This window comes from Crocodylus siamensis, chromosome 3 (genome assembly GCF_052110815.1).
Source record: "Crocodylus siamensis isolate JL-2025a chromosome 3, ASM5211081v1, whole genome shotgun sequence".
NCBI lineage: Eukaryota > Metazoa > Chordata > Crocodylia > Crocodylidae > Crocodylus > Crocodylus siamensis.
In genome coordinates this window covers 162,009,447-162,025,611 of record NC_143397.1, presented here as the reverse complement: position 1 = coordinate 162,025,611, position 16,165 = coordinate 162,009,447, and the positions used below count along the sequence as shown (strand labels likewise).

The window sequence follows — 16,165 nt, the reverse complement described above, 5'->3', positions numbered from 1 at the left end:
GCAGCACTGTATTGAAGTGGTCATGTTGCTTTTTGTTTGGGATCTATCATGCATGGAGAGCCTGCTTTTGTGCTGCAGAAGTGCAGAGTGTCTCAGCATTGCTTTGCCTTATACCAAATAGGAATATGTTAAGGATGTGAGGGCCAACCATTTTGATAGGCAAGACACAAATTACTCCACCCCTGAAATATGCTATTCCCTTACCTGATCTGCTGCTTGGCTTTCTGTTCCCTGCCTTATGCTTCCTGCTTAAGATGACGCTTTGCTTTTTGATCCCTGTGCTGTCTGCCACTGTGGTGCATGTTGCCTTCTCAGTCTGCTGTATGCCACACTGATGCCACAGTTTGGACACCACTGCCTTAGAGACATAAGTTTCTACTTCTCAGTGTTTTACATCTGCATTGAGCATGTTCACTTTTGGGCATGGCTGTTTTGGATTTAGACTTAGGGCACAGTTCAGCAGAGCACTGAAGCACATATTTTACCACATTAGTGGTCTTGTTAAGTTCAAAAGAAGAGATAAGCATGAGCATAAGTATCTCCAAGACTGAGCCAAATGATGCACGTTTATTTTTAGAGTCTTCATTTTGCTTTCTTTTTTTTAACATTAGGGATTAAATAGTGGTGATCTGTTCTCAACTACTTGAACTTTAAAATCAGAACAAAAAGTTGCAAAGGAAAATTGATTCAACTATCCATCATTTTATTTTATTATATTTAAAAACATTTATTTTAACAAAAATACTTTAAAATTGTTATATGTGCTGAATAGGAAAACTGCAACCCAACCCTTTCCTGTATCCGATTGGGAAGCAAAATCATTATTTGAACTACCATACTAAACACTTCTAATCAGTTGTGACAGCTATATTTATTTGACATGCTTACTAAAGCTTGCAAAACTTGTCTTCAATTGCTTGTGAGCTGCTAATTATATCTTAGCTATACTTCTATTTTATCATTATTGGAAGCTATTGAACTTCTTAATTTTATTAGATGCAATTATACACCTTGAAGAAGTGACTTGTTCCACTGCCATGTGTCTGTAGATTGCCAGGGACACTCTTTCACTGAGGACACTTAACACAAATCCAAACAAATTGTCATTTCCAGTCCTGCTTTAAATGTATACATACTGCATATACTTGTATATGTATTCATACATATTGCACATTCATTGCATGTGTAGATTCCTATACAGCACAGATAAGTAAGTCTCTGTGCATACAGATGAAAATTAGATGTGCCTTTACCTGACGTGCACTAATGCTTGCATGCAAACAGATGTGCTTGTGATAGGAAAGCATATTTTCATAGTTATGCCTAGTGAGCCAACTGTCTAGGTTCATTTTCAGGGGGTCATTCAGGGTGTTTAAAAGTTTAAAGGCCCCCACATTTGCAGAATAAACTTCGCTGGTAAATGGAGATCTTCATGCTTTTAGTAATGAGAATGCCCATGGACTTGTTTGTTTGTGTGGGAACTCTAGGAGACATCACATTGCTACCAATCATCCAGGAATCAGAAGCAAATGAAATAATACAAAACTGAAATTAAACAAGAAGCACCCCAAAATGATTACTCCTTTCGAAATATGTAGATCTCATACTTGTCTTTCTCCTTTCTCTAGACAACACTGCAACAGTGCTAACCAGGAGAAATGGATTCCGGAGACAGGAACAGTCTGTTTTCTACTTGCCAATATTCATTGTGGACAGTGGCTCTCCTTCGCTTAGTAGCACTAATACCCTCACCATTAGAGTGTGTGACTGTGATGCAGATGGCATAGCTCAGACTTGCAATGCAGAGGCATACGTCTTACCTGCAGGACTTAGCACTGGAGCACTTATAGCCATACTTGCCTGTGTTCTGACATTGCTCGGTATGTCCCACATTGTTTTTCTATTTTTCCTTTCAAAGTACAATAGAAAAAAAAAATCCTTGCCTCAAGCTTTTATTCTTATCCCCAGATTTCCAGAGACAAGAAAAGCTAATATTCCAGCAAGAGAGGCATTTTGTATCATGAACAACACAAAGCCGTTTGTTTTGGCTTTTCAAGCTTAGATAAATTATATCAAAGTTAAGCTGCCTCCAATGGTATATATAAAATAATGCTAGAAGGAATAAGATCACTCACATCTGCTATAATAGTTCTAGATAGACAATTCAGGTGAAAAAAGCTGAGCTTATGGACGTTTCTCTTTTGTTTAATATAACACAGCTGGCCATTTTCAGATTACTTATTGCATATATAATAAGCACAAGAGATATAAATTATCTATTGATATATTTATTACTATTTATTTGTTTGCAAATATTTATTGATTTGCAAAGAAAAAAAACACATACAGAAAATGCTGCAGATGTAGTTTCCTGATGAAAACCAGCAGATTTAATTTAAGAATATTGTTTGCACAAGGTCCTTTTGTTACTTCTGCACCTGTTATAACAGTGGGATTTTAAATCCTGCGGTAAAAACTGAAGCCAGACCAGAAGGGAAACTGATGTAAAAATAATAAACAATGTATCAGCAACAAAGCTGGCTCAGTATTTCTCACATTAGTTTGCATACTGAAGTGAAATTGATTAAATAATGATCCCAGGTTGTAGAGAAAGCAAGAGCACTAAGGATTTTTTTGTCTTCGTTCACTGTGTGTCAGAGTTCACACTTCTTGGCCACAGTTCAGCATAAAAGCATGCAGTTAAGAGCCTTGTTGGACTGAGGCCTATCAGTGTCATCCCCGAAAGAATGGGAAGATTGAAAAGTTCATAGTTAGATATAGCTGCTCAGGTGGCTATATACAGAGAAATCTCAGATGGTTTCAATCAATAGTGTCAGACTGAATGTACCTGCTCTGCAAGTGGAGGATAAATTAGATCCCTTCTCATGACTGGTAAGTGCCTAAGTGCAGTCCTTTACTGGGGAAGACTCTCCTTCCCTACATCAACCTGTATGGTACACAGAGGCAAACTCTACTTTCCTAGAACATATATATGGCATCTCTGAGGCATAATGCTTCCTGTTTCTCTGCTCTGACATCTATACTGACTCAAAGTTGAAAGGCAGAAGCTTCTTAAGTCACTGTTTAAGATAAGAATTATTACAACTGTAGAGACATAGTTGATTTCTATATGAGAATCATATGCAGGTTGTATTTTCTCTCTTCTGGTGTTTTAAGTTTGTGAGAGAAAGGCACAAAATGATTTCAAATTTGTTCTTAACACATTTTGCAATGAAGACATTTCTTTAAGACTTACATACACAGCATAATAGGATGTAGATAGAACAGAGCTTTTTGAAAAAACATCATCACTGTCCTAATCATCATCCAGTTGAAAGAAAATTCATGAACACAATCTCTCTGTTAGTTCTGCTTCAGTACTGCAACTCCCAGTGCCTGTTACTGGGATCACTGGCTAAATGACTTATATAGGAAGGCATAAGAAATCAAATTCTTATCTAATATAAATCATAATTAATTAACTGTGTTAATGTCACTACATTAGTTTGTAGCTTTAGATCAGGCTCAAGGTCCTTAACTGAAATATAAATTCTCCACTAACAGGAATCCATTTCACTCAAAACAAAATTCTACCACATCTGTCATATTAAGTAATGATCCCAGGTTGTAAAGAAAGCAAGAGCACTAAGGATTTTTTTGTCTTCGTTAAAGGACCAGTTACAGACATTACATGTTTACCTAGCTAAGTGATTGGAGACTGAACAGAAGTTTGGTGTACATAGACTGATCTAAAAGTAGTGGAACCTGGTCTAAGCTAGACCTGGATCAACGTGCACTGAAACTTAATTGATTTAGGTTAGACTGGTACATCAAACTTCAGTACCACTTCTCCTATCAGCTCATGTTAGGTCACTGTCTGCTGGCATCCCAGGCTCCTTTGCAGCTCCCTGATAACCCTCCCTCACAGGGAAGTGTGCTAGCACTTGCCCAATGCTTGGCTACTCCAGCTGAATGCCCAGTGGGCTCCACCCCTGAGTTATCATAAAGCTGAGTCAGCACAGCCCCACTTCCTGCACAGACCTTTTTTCACAGCCAGCCCCACTTCCTGCACAGACCTTTTTTCACAGCCCCCCTTTCCAGCACAGACCTTTTTTCACAGCCAGCCCCACTTCCTGCCTCTGGGCAGCTGTCAGCCGCAGGCAGGCAGTGAGAGTGGGGAAGGGAAGCACCTGTTTTTCCATTCATGAGCCCTGGTACCTGAGTACCCATGTCCCAAACCCATCATGAACACCCCATGATGTACACACAGATCTTACATGGAGTCCAAGAGAACTTCCATGCTTAGACGCAGCCCCATGGAGCTGGACTGGGTTCCTGGGCATGGGTGAGCATGCCTCCTGCCACTGCTGTATCATCTGCCAGTCACAGGCAGCTACAGGCAGGCCGTGGGACGAGGTGGGTCACTCAGACCTTGACAGCCAAGTCAGGTTCCACGGGGCTGCACCCAAGCACAGGGGTTCTTCTGGGCTCTGTGTCAGGTCTGTGTGTACATCATGGAGTGCTTCATGATAAAGTGTGGGGGCATGGCCCAGGGACACAGGTGTCCAGGTGCTGAGGCTCATGCATGGGAAAGCAGATGCCTCCTTTCCTCACTTCCACTGCCTGCCTGTGGCAGACAGATGCCAATGGCTGATAGATGTTGTAACAGGGGGTTGGGGGCATGATCGCCGTACCTGGCAGCCAATCAGGGGTGGCCTGGGTACTCAGCTGCACTAGGCAGTCTCCAGCAGCTCAGGGAGCCCACAAGGCCTGCTGGGTGGTATGTAGACATGCCCCCCACCTGCTGGTCTCAGCCAGTGCAGGCAGCCTTCCACGCTCCCATCAAAGGGGAAACATATGATCTGTTCAGTAGCAACCTAACCTATGCCACTTACAGAAAACCATGCAACTTAAATCAATTCCACCTTGGACTTTTTAAATGTCAGTACCTATCCAAGGAGTAAGTAGTGTGTAATGGTTTAAAAACTGAGTCCATATTCTTGTGCACTTTTCCTAACAAAGGAAACTGTATTTCTCAGAACAATCTCATTTATTTAGTATAGTTGATACGGAATGCAGCAGATAACTCAAGTGAACACAGTGTTTCTTCTAATCACTTCTAGACCATGCACAGTTATTTTGTTTTAGAGTTCATTGGCAGAGAGCAGAGGAATAGATCACAGAACGTGACATCTAAATAATTTGTTGTGCAGAACATGAGGGACTTGACTTCTGGTTACTCAACTGTCGATCTAAGCTATCAAAAGATTTGACAGTCACTATACATTATGAGTTTTTAAATTCACCTGTCCGAATGTCTCTTGTTTGTCTAATTGGACATTTGTATGTGCTGTTGCTGCTTTCTCCCTGAAAAGCCCTTATGTTTAAATACAAATACAAATGTGTAATATAAATCTGCCAGTTCAGTTTAGACAGGCAGATCTGAAAATGTAGTCCTGTGTCTTGAAAGCCAGTTATATGCTTACAGTAGAAAGCTTTCCCTATGTAATTTAAATAGGTATTTTGATACTCTCCCTTCCAAGTTTTAACCAGGTCTTTCATTTTAAGTTCAATTCAATGTGACTAAAGATGGGGCATGAACATAGACCTGTCTATTCTCACAAATATGTCATATCCATGTAAATATTTTGACTAGAAATACTGATCTGAGTAAAGGACTGGGTCTCTGTAGTATTATATTATAAATGTCCATATGATCACATTTAACAAGACCCCTGCATTTTAAATATTCTTAAGTAAAATAGATGTAAATTTAACTGAAGTTTTAGCAAAGATTTCCCCCCTAGTTTGACTCATGGTGATTAACATCCAAATTCTATTCCACAAGAAATTCCTAATGCTATATAGTTTATTTAGAAAAGACTCACAGTTATGGACTCTGTGGTGGGGCTCTTTTTTTTCAAATACAAACTAAAAATACACATGTAATTTATTCCATAAAAAGCACATGAAAAGCACCACACTGGGTGTCATGCACTTTATACTGTACATAACTTTTTAAAAAAAATAAGTAAGGAATTCTTTATTTCATCTGAAATTATCACATAATTTCATTCACTGTAATTTATTTTTCAGTTAACATGTCATAGACACGATGATTGTTTTTATAATAAATATTTAGCATAATAGTAACTATATCTACATTACACATATTACATGAAAGCAGGCAAAAAAAGTATGTATATCTTTGGATGCCCATAGTTTATTTCCTAAGCTCAGAGGCTTTTGTTGTATTGAAACTAGGTTGAGCTTGAATGACTAGATGACCTTTGGAGGTCCCTTCCAGCTCTACTTTTCTCTGACATGTCCTTCCTGACTTTTAACTTCCATTCTTTTGATTATTAATCACAATCAGTCTGTTATAAGTATTACATTGTATAGTGTACTAACACATTGATTAATACCTCCTCCCCAGGCCATTTTTAACAGACCTTTTCTTTTCCTATTGAAGAGCAAATGATTTTATTATTGTTACTACTGGATGGCTCTAATGAGATTGTGCCCTCATTGTACATCTATTTTACAAATAGTAAGTAAAGTCCCTGCCCTAACCTGTTTGCCTTACAAATGCATGGATACCAGGTTTGAAACTAAGGAATGGAGAGATTATGGTCCACATGCTAAGAGTGATGAGTATGGGTAGCTCAGTTTTTAGAGACCCAATTTAAGATATTTCAAGTGAGATTATTTTCAGATGGTACTGATGCTAACATGTCCTTTGAAAGCCAGGTCCTGTTAGGGTCACTCAAGCTGCGCATTCAAAGCCTGGAATCATTTTGGACAATTAAAGAAAAAAAAATCTCATTTTTACATGAAGAGCTGGGAACTGCATCCAGATTTCATAGTCTCAGTCTGCCTTAATCATAAAATATCATTTGATTGCACTAGTTATGATAGACTCTGAATAAATGGGCTACTGGTGTACAACTTGGATGGTTCAAGCCTTTAGATTTGTGACTTTTAAGGCACCTGAGGCATAGACCAATCACCTATTAATTCACAACCTGTTCTTACTTATTTTTATATTAGATAGCGTGTTTAGGGGAGTAATGTATAGCAGTGATAATCTGTGGGTTTTAGCTGCATGCAGTTTTTTTATATGTTATTTGTAGCACCCCCCTCAAGGTTTTTAAGGGTTATTATGACATCTTTACAATGATGCAGAACTTAGAAGTTAGTTTGTCTTAGAACAACATGGACTTTTAAGCATAACAGTCAGAGATGCAAATGATTTAATCTGTGCTTGTACTGGATGATATTCTATGAAAGTAAAAGAAAACTTCCAAACTAAAGCACATTATAAAATAGATTACGATGTCATAAAAAAACATTAAAAAGATTGTAGTTGAAGCTGGTCTACTCTACACACAATTTTGCTACTTCTTTAACTATGTCAGTTTAGCAACTGATAGAGATAATTTCCAAACTCCTATTATGGTTGCAGGCTTTTAAATTTACCTAAACAAATAGGCTGCTGGTAAACACTTTTATATCTGTATATAACTAACGCTTCTTTTGGGGCATTATACTGATTTAACTAAATCAATTTTTTTAGTAATTTCTACTGATTTTTGTAAATCAGCACAATATACACATCTGTTGTTCTGGTTATTCATTGTAAGGGTTTTTTTTAATAATTAATTTTGACTATTAAATACAATTAACATGATCTTGCCATTTGTGTTCTTGTCCGTATGGTAGATAGTGTGAATAGTATAGCAAATGGCTCTAATGTACCTTTTATTTCTACTATAAAATCCATAAAATTATTTTCTTTACACATTCAGCCAAACAACTAATAATTGCCTTGATACCTGCTTCTGTTATTAGCATGGGAAAGGAAAAAAAGGCATAATGGGGAAAAGACTACATTTAAAGCCAGTAGTTCTGGGATTAGAAATTTAGTTTGGGCTTGTAATCATCTCCAAAGTTCCTTCATTGCAGCTAAAACATTGTTCATTTAGAAGTTAAAAATTATTGTTCAGAGCTGTTGGAGTAGTTAGGAATTAATAATCTCATAAAGCCATCTAAATGCTAAAATGTTTAACCTTTAGAAAGACTTCATATTTTTCTTGGCTTGAAGCAAGAGTGGGATATACAAGGCATACCACATAAAACATTCATTGTATCTTGATTTTTATTGTACATCCAGGCAGACCTATCTAGCAATGCTTCATATTTTTCACTTATTAGCAGGTATTTAACTCTCAAAATGAAGTCTGCTAAGCATGACAGCAGTGTGAAAACACATTTACACTTGAGTAAAGGAAATGATTAACTGTTTGGTACATGGCAATAAAAAATATGACAGTGACATGTTAAAAAATGCTAAAAAGAAGATGAACAAACTACATGGTTCTGTCAACAGTGATCTGAAATTGAATCATGTATTTATCACTGACAGCAACATAATTTGTCTTTCATTTAAAATATAATTTTTAATAAGGAAATCTATTAAGAGTGAAATGCAGCTGTTGTCTCTAGGATTTTAATTGTTCTCGGTTACCGTTCTGAAATTTTTAACACAACCTGTCTTATTTGAATATAAAGGCCTGACATAAAATCAAAAGCCTTTTTAAAGGTCAACATCCTTATTTTTGAGGTGGCTAAGTATCCCAAACTAATACTTCCACACTGCAACATATAAGTCATCTACTTCACCAGTGAGCAGCGAAAGGTGGGGTGTGGAGCAGGGAGAAGTCAGGCAGACCCTACTGTGCCTTCAGTCTCTGCCAGAGCTCCAGCCAGGAAGCAGAGGGGAGGGGCCATCCCTGCTGTGGAGCAGAGAACCTCACCCAGCCCGGAAAGCATGCTGGGGGAGTCTAGTTTATCTTAAACCAGCAAGGGGTCTGGGACTGACATTGAATAAACTGGTTTAACCCAAATCAGGTAAATCTGATACTACATTCAACCAGGTTTATGTTAAACCAGTTTCAGTCATTTTCAAACTGAACATGGCACTGAACATCTATTCTGTTACAGGTTTAAACTAGTTTCTGATCAATTAAACTGGTTTATGTATAATGTCTGTCCCTAGCCTTAAACTATGGTCAGTGATGACTTTATAGTCTGATGTCTTCATAGAAAATACCTCCCTGAAAAGACTCACATATGAGAATGATAAGCCAACATTATTTAGAGCATTAATATCACTCTTTAGGAATGATTCTGCCTTGAGAAGAGGACTGGACTAGATGACCTTGCAAGGTCCCTTCCAACCTTTTTTTCCTACCATCCTAGGAGAATGCTGTGTTTATTCTCCCATGATGGTAGAAGGAGAGGTGTATTTGGGTGCTTGAGTGTCCTGAGCAGCATCCACACAAGGGGCAGCATCAGTGTCTGTGCTGTTGGTAACCTGGCCAGCAGTACTACTGGTATTTTATTCCCCCCAGTACAACCAAGACTTAGCACCTGGACTGGTGCCCTGTACACCCCTTCTTTATAGTGAGTAAATGTGGTGAGTGCTATGGGAAAATAATGTAACCCAGAAAACATACTGTCATACAATCAAGAAGCTAAAATTAAGAGACTAAAATTAAATATTAAAGTGCAGTGCAAATAGTTAAATGTGCAAGAGAGGTTTACCTTTGACTATACTGTGATATTTACAACCTGGCATGCATTCTTTGCTAAGAGCATATATACTTCTTATTAATCCAGTGAAAGTTGTTCAGACACTTCAATGTTGAATTAAATAATGATTTTGAGGCTGGGGGAAAGGGATGCCTCATACTGTTGTGACTGCGATATAGATGATTAAAATTCATGAAAGCACCTCCACAATTTGTTTATGAATAATACTTTTTTTCCCCCAATATGCTAACTGAACCTTGAGTGAATTTCCTTCTTGTTCTTTGGTTAAGTTTCTCCAAATTAATATTTGCTTTAAGGCTGAAGGGAGAAACCTTAAATGTCAGAATTTTTTTAATCATTACCTTCCCTAGCACTGGTTTAACCAATAAACTCCAGCCTTCACTATTCTCATCACACATAATTCACAGACAGTAAGTACCATACTTTGCACATTAAAGCAAAGTGCAGCCTAAAATAGAGATGCTTTTAAACCATGAACTAAGACAGTCTTATGTTAGACACTACTTAACAACTGAGAGTTCCCCAATCAAGGAACAGGTATTTCATCAGAAAACCTATGGCCGTATGCTTTAATTCAGTCACTTTCCAAGCTAGGGCTGTTAAACACTATGCAGTCACTTTATGAATGTGCTTTTACCGCTTGAGCAATTAAGGGTTCAGGAAAAGGTCCTTTTTTATTTCATGACTGTGGGATTTTAATATTCAGCCAGAAATGGCCCTTAAATTTATGTTTGGCCAATAGTGTAGGATATAGAATTAAAGATGAAGACATTAATTCAGAATGGCTTTGGAAATAGATTCTTTAAAGTCTGGAAGCCCTGGGTTTAAAAGGCATTTTAGGGCCTGATAGTGATTTGAAATCTAACTGAATGAATTGCCTGTTGTTTCCTAGGTAAGGAAAGGATGCTTATGATTTAAATGCCACACTGGAAAGGATCTGAGTGGAGGATAAGTTCAAACATTAGCATTGCTAACATTTTCTTCTTTTGTGTTCTAGTGCTTGTCTTGCTGATTGTTACCATGCGACGACGGAAAAAAGAGCCACTCATTTTTGATGAGGAGAGAGATATCAGAGAAAACATAGTCAGGTATGATGATGAAGGTGGTGGAGAAGAAGACACAGAGGCTTTTGACATGGCCGCCCTGAGAAATCTCAACATCATCCGAGACACCAAGACCAGAAGGGATGTAACTCCCGAGATTCAGTTCTTGAGCAGACCAACTTTTAAAAGTATCCCAGATAATGTCATTTTTAGAGAATTTATTTGGGAAAGACTAAAAGAGGCTGATGTGGATCCCTGTGCTCCACCCTATGATTCCTTGCAGACATATGCATTCGAGGGAAACGGCTCAGTGGCCGAGTCCCTCAGCTCTTTAGATTCTATCAGTTCAAACTCTGATCAGAATTACGATTACCTCAGTGACTGGGGGCCTCGTTTTAAACGGCTTGCAGATATGTATGGGACTGGACCAGAGAGCTTGTACTCATAGCCCTGGAGACTTTCTATGAAAAATGCACTGAAGAAAACAAAAACAACAAACAAAACCCAAGAACTGAAACATCTGGACTAAGGAAAGTTGTAAATATTTCTCCATTTTTAATCTTTTAGGTTTTTCTGCCTTGGTGAAGCATATCTTCATTAGACTTGTCCTAGGGACTGCACTGACCACACAGATTCTGAGCATTTGGTGGCATTTTTGATAAAATGAGATGCTCAGCCATGTTTGAATAGATAGCAACACACATATACCCACAGAGGCAACTAACTTCTAAGAATAAGTGGTGCACTGTGACCTCAATGAGCCAATGATACCCTGTAGATGCCTTCACAGTACTGTTATGTCAAGAATGCAGTCTCTAATAAGAGATAAGGGAAAGAGGAAACAAATAAATGCAATATGCCGTTTCTAACAGTGTTATAGTACACTGTATTTTACTAATACACAACTGTTTGGCAAATTTTATTTACAGTGTTGCATGCAGCTTGCTGGATCAAATTGAAAAACAAAACAAAACAAAGAAAAAAAAACCCATAACCAGCAAAATTAGCTTATTTGTTATTGGTTAATGGAGCTATTTAACCAGAAGTCTCTGTGAATACCTGGCAATCCATTCAAAATGAAAAAAAAAGGCAAATTCATGCTAAAAAACCTGTCACATTTATCATCACCTTATCAACATAATTTATAAACTACATAAAACAAGAAAGATGGAAAGGGAAGAGATTTTTTAAAGCTGAAAATAGCTTTGTGCTGCCTGTGTAGGTACAGAAAAAAGTTGCTGTCTATTTGTTGCTTTTTATTATCTCTTCTGATTTGTACAGGAGAATTTATCTTTTTCCCCCCCTTTATTTGACATATAGTGTTATATTTATTTTGGAGCTCTTGCCTCCACTAAATTCAGGTCCATTTTACTGCCTCATGGCATTAGGCTCATGAGAACATGCTGATTTTTCTCCAATCTCAGATACATGAAGGAAATGAAGCATGGAAATGGAGAAATTACAGTAAAGCAATCGAGCCCACCGTTCATCGCGCAGAAAGGAGCACAGCTACAAGGACACCATTGTACTTCTGAGCCATTACAAAGTCTGAGACATATGAATAAAGTATTTGTACATCACATTTTTGAAAGAACACTACAGAGGGGTTGGGAGTGTCTTTATGCAAGATTTAATTTTCAAGGTGACATGTCCTATATGCTCCGGAGACTTTCAAGACCCTGCTTTTCCCCCTTCTCTTTTGCTGCTGCTGAATCACAGTAAAAGGCTATTTTAAATTTCTTTCATATGCTAAGTAATGTAATACTATTAACTCCAGAATCCATCTTTAGATCCTGATGCACACAAGTATTTTCTCCAAAGGAGTTCACTTCACAATACAAAATTTCTACACTGGTTCAGGCGTGCCAAAATAGGACAATTGCTGTCAGTTAAAATACTGTATGATTTTGAAGTAGGATTTCTTAGAATAAGACAACTTTTTATGATTCTGACAATATTTATATGTCATCTTTCATGATTTATTATTAGATAATAAGGCATATATTCAAGTAAGAACAGTGTTTTCTTTTAGTATTCTTTCAGATTTTTTTTTTTTTTTTTTTTTAGAGAATTTGTAGATGACTTCCTAGATAAGATTCTGATCCTGCAAACATTTCAGTGTGGTTTAATTTTCCGTGACTTGATGTTAGTAGGGCAATTCACAGGAATGCACAATTGTTTGCAGGACTGGGCATGTGTCTGCAGATCGTAGGCACTCCATAGGGGATGCTGCTTACTCTGAAAGTGCTTCTTTCTGAAAAGGGGATCCTTGTATAATTCCTAACATATGGATTATACAAGGATGGGGGTAAATATCCTTTAAGGCTTTGTAAGTCTTGCAACCCAGCATTATCAATTACCTATGTGAAAGTGGCCTTCAGCTTCATCAAAAAAATGTAATAATTTGCAACACAGTTCTTTAATTTGGGTTATATTTTGGTAGACAGTCATTATTTCATGATTTAGTAGATTTTCTTCTAATTGTATTAAATATATAAATATATATATATATATAAATATATATATATATGACCAATTTTGTAATGGAACTGAAAGATATTGCCCATGACTTTTAGTCACATATGTAAGATTTTCAATAAAAAAGTGGGAAAAAAGGATCAAGTGTATGTAGTTCAATAAAAGCCAGAAGTGCAGCAGCAGTTAAGTAGGTACTAAGTCAGCAAAGTGCTGAAAGAGCAGTTTTATAACAACCTTGTGTTGTTTGCAGGAAGATAAAATAATTCATGCATTTGGATTATGATGTCAAAAGTGCTGATTTTAGCACATATCACTCAAAGGAGATTTCAATTTAAGTAAACATCACAACTGCCTTGCTTTTCCCATTTTATATTTTAAAAAAATTATACCCTTCTTTTATGAAATATATGTTGGCTTTGTTCTTGTTTGCTGTAGGATAGATATTTATTCCATTTTTTTGCATGTATCCATTTTCTACTACACATTTGAAGGTGATTCAGAAACTCTACTATTATTGGCTTTTTGGCTGGCTATAAAATTGGTAAAAGGGAAGGAGAGAGGGAGGGAAATCCCTCATTTTTTATAAGAGATGTTTGTTATACATGAAATATATAATGCAAACTTAAAAAAAAGACTTCTCAAGGCTACATTATGATTTGTTGATTCACAATTTACCTATTAGATTAAAATAGTTTATTTTAGAGTTATTTTATTCTGGTGTTCTAGCTTTATTTAAGATTAGGCTTCTGACTAAATAGTGTAAAACATCATTGCTTTTTTTCGATGCCAGAAAGACAAGGAACAATATGCAATGAATTATTTTTAAATGATTTTACCTCACAAGTTTTGCCCATGCTTCTGACATACTTGACTATTTTTTTATGAGTTCAAGTAACCATTGGGCAAAACAACATTAAAACTGCCTACTATCTTTTGAAAAAGGGCACTTTGGGTATGTCTACACATACCGATTTAAGGCATTTTAACCATTTTTAAGGCACATTAAGGGTATGGGTCTACAAGTGCATGCCCTTAATGCACTTTAAAATGGTGATTTTAGGCTATTTGCACCTAAATTTTATACCTGCTAAAGCAAGTATCAAATTTTGGCATGAATAGCTAAAGCACCTTAATGCATCTATAGACGTGCTAAAGCACATTAATGCTGTGTATGTCGACTGACTTGAGACTAACCTTAGTCCCAAGTTGGTCTGCACACCGTGTTAATGTGCCTTAGCATGTGCATGTGTAGACTTGCACCTAAATCGCCTTAATGTCTATTAGGCGTGTCTTAATGTGTATTAAGTTTAGGCGCATGTCAAAGCATGTGTAGACATGGCCTTTGTACCTTAAAGCTTGTCTAACATTTCCTCAACTATACAGTTGGTCCGTTACAACATACCATGCCAAAAATAAATAACTAAATAAAAAAACCATACCTTTGGTTCTTGTATATCTCCTGAACCTTCATGGTTACAAGAGTCTAATCCTGTGACAGCTGTATGAAATTTTAACACTTGCTTTCTTTTCTTATCGAATAATAGCATCTTTCCCAACTGAGATTTTATGATGTCTTTACAATGTTGCTAAAGCAATACACTGAGAATGCAACAACACACCTAACAAACTCTGGATAAAACTAACACACTAAGATTACATGCCAGACTTTTCACACTGCTATGGGTGTGTGTATCAGCTGAAATAAATGGAGTTAAACTGTCATAAAACAGCTGTAAATGCCCCTGGTACATATTACACTACATGGTATGATTCACATGTAGCAATACTAAATGTTCAGCCAATTTACAGTGCCATAAATTGGCAGACCAACCACAGAGATTTCCACAACATATGTGGAACATCTTTGTGGCTCACTTGGACACTGTTATAAATTGAATGTCTAGCACCCTGTCAGCATCAGCATGGGGACAGAAATTGACAGCAGAACCTGTAAAACCTTGGTCTCAAGCTGAAAATAGATTGTAGGTGAGTGGGTTTCAGTATTCTCCAGCAGGAGTGGGGAACAAAGCAAGGGGCCCCCCAGCAGGTAGCACACAGCCTCTGAGTCCAGCAACCTTTTCTGCATTTCGCTGAAGCCCCAGTTGAGCTGAAGGCCAAGACACTGTAAAATGCAGGGTTGGCAGCGATGGGCTGACCATGCAATTTTTAAACATCCTGTGTCATGAGGACTACAGGATAGGGGAAAGGCTCCCCGATCCTTAGATTTTGGAAGTTCTCAGGACATGAAGCTGGGCTGTCCCAAAAACTCAAACCCGAACCAGGGTTGTCTGAGAAATGTCTGGCAATCAGCTTATTGCTTTGCTTATTCTTAGACCTGCCTGGGGATCCACTTGAACAGGATCTAGGGTTAGCCAGAAGGGGTCCAACACAAAACTGATTGTCATCACCAGGCAGCCTTAGGTCCAGAATCTGCTGGGGTTAGCCCTGGTTCTCAGAAAAAGCCACTCCCTGCTTGATCTGCAGGGTTGGGCTGGAGGCAGCTTTGCAGTGACATGATTAGGATTAGATGAATGTTATGCCCCATCCCAAACATCGCACCTCCTGCCATTCACATCTAGCATGACAAAAAGCGTGATATTTGGGAAAGGATGTAAAATTCCTCTGATGCAATTTTTGCCATTGTTTTAATAACTTCCTGGGCAATCTAACCCTATATATATAATAAAAAGAGTAAAGTTAGTATTTTGACACAACTAATAGATTCAAAGTTATACTCAGTTCATCTTAAAATGATCCTCTTGGAAGGACCACTGTAGTCATGGTATAACGTGAGAAAAAAGAGGTAATTAAGGAAGAAAAAGAATATTTCTTCTGCTGCACCTGTTCTTTTTCACTGAATCTTTTTAGGGGAGATTTTCCTTTGTGTCTACATTTCTCTTCTGAATAACTTGCACATTGATTTTCTATCCCTCTACTCTTATCAGTATCCAAATATATCTTATCCATTTTCCTTAAGAGTTTTTGAAAATTTGCTGTGAAATAAAAAATAGCAACAGCCTATTTTTCCA

The 16,165-nt window shown here is 37.5% G+C and overlaps 1 protein-coding gene across 1 annotated transcript in view; it reads left to right on the top strand.

The window, feature by feature from the left end:
• The window catches only part of LOC149869052 (cadherin-7), a 118,907-nt gene extending 104,117 nt beyond the window's left edge, over positions 1-14,790 (top strand). The window contains exons 11-12 of the mRNA XM_090039600.1: positions 1,629-1,880; positions 10,613-14,790. Of these exons, the coding sequence (XP_089895726.1) occupies positions 1,629-1,880; positions 10,613-11,106 (746 nt within the window). The 3' untranslated portion in view covers positions 11,107-14,790. The remainder of the gene's footprint in view (positions 1-1,628; positions 1,881-10,612) is intronic.
• Positions 14,791-16,165: the final 1,375 nt, after the last annotated feature.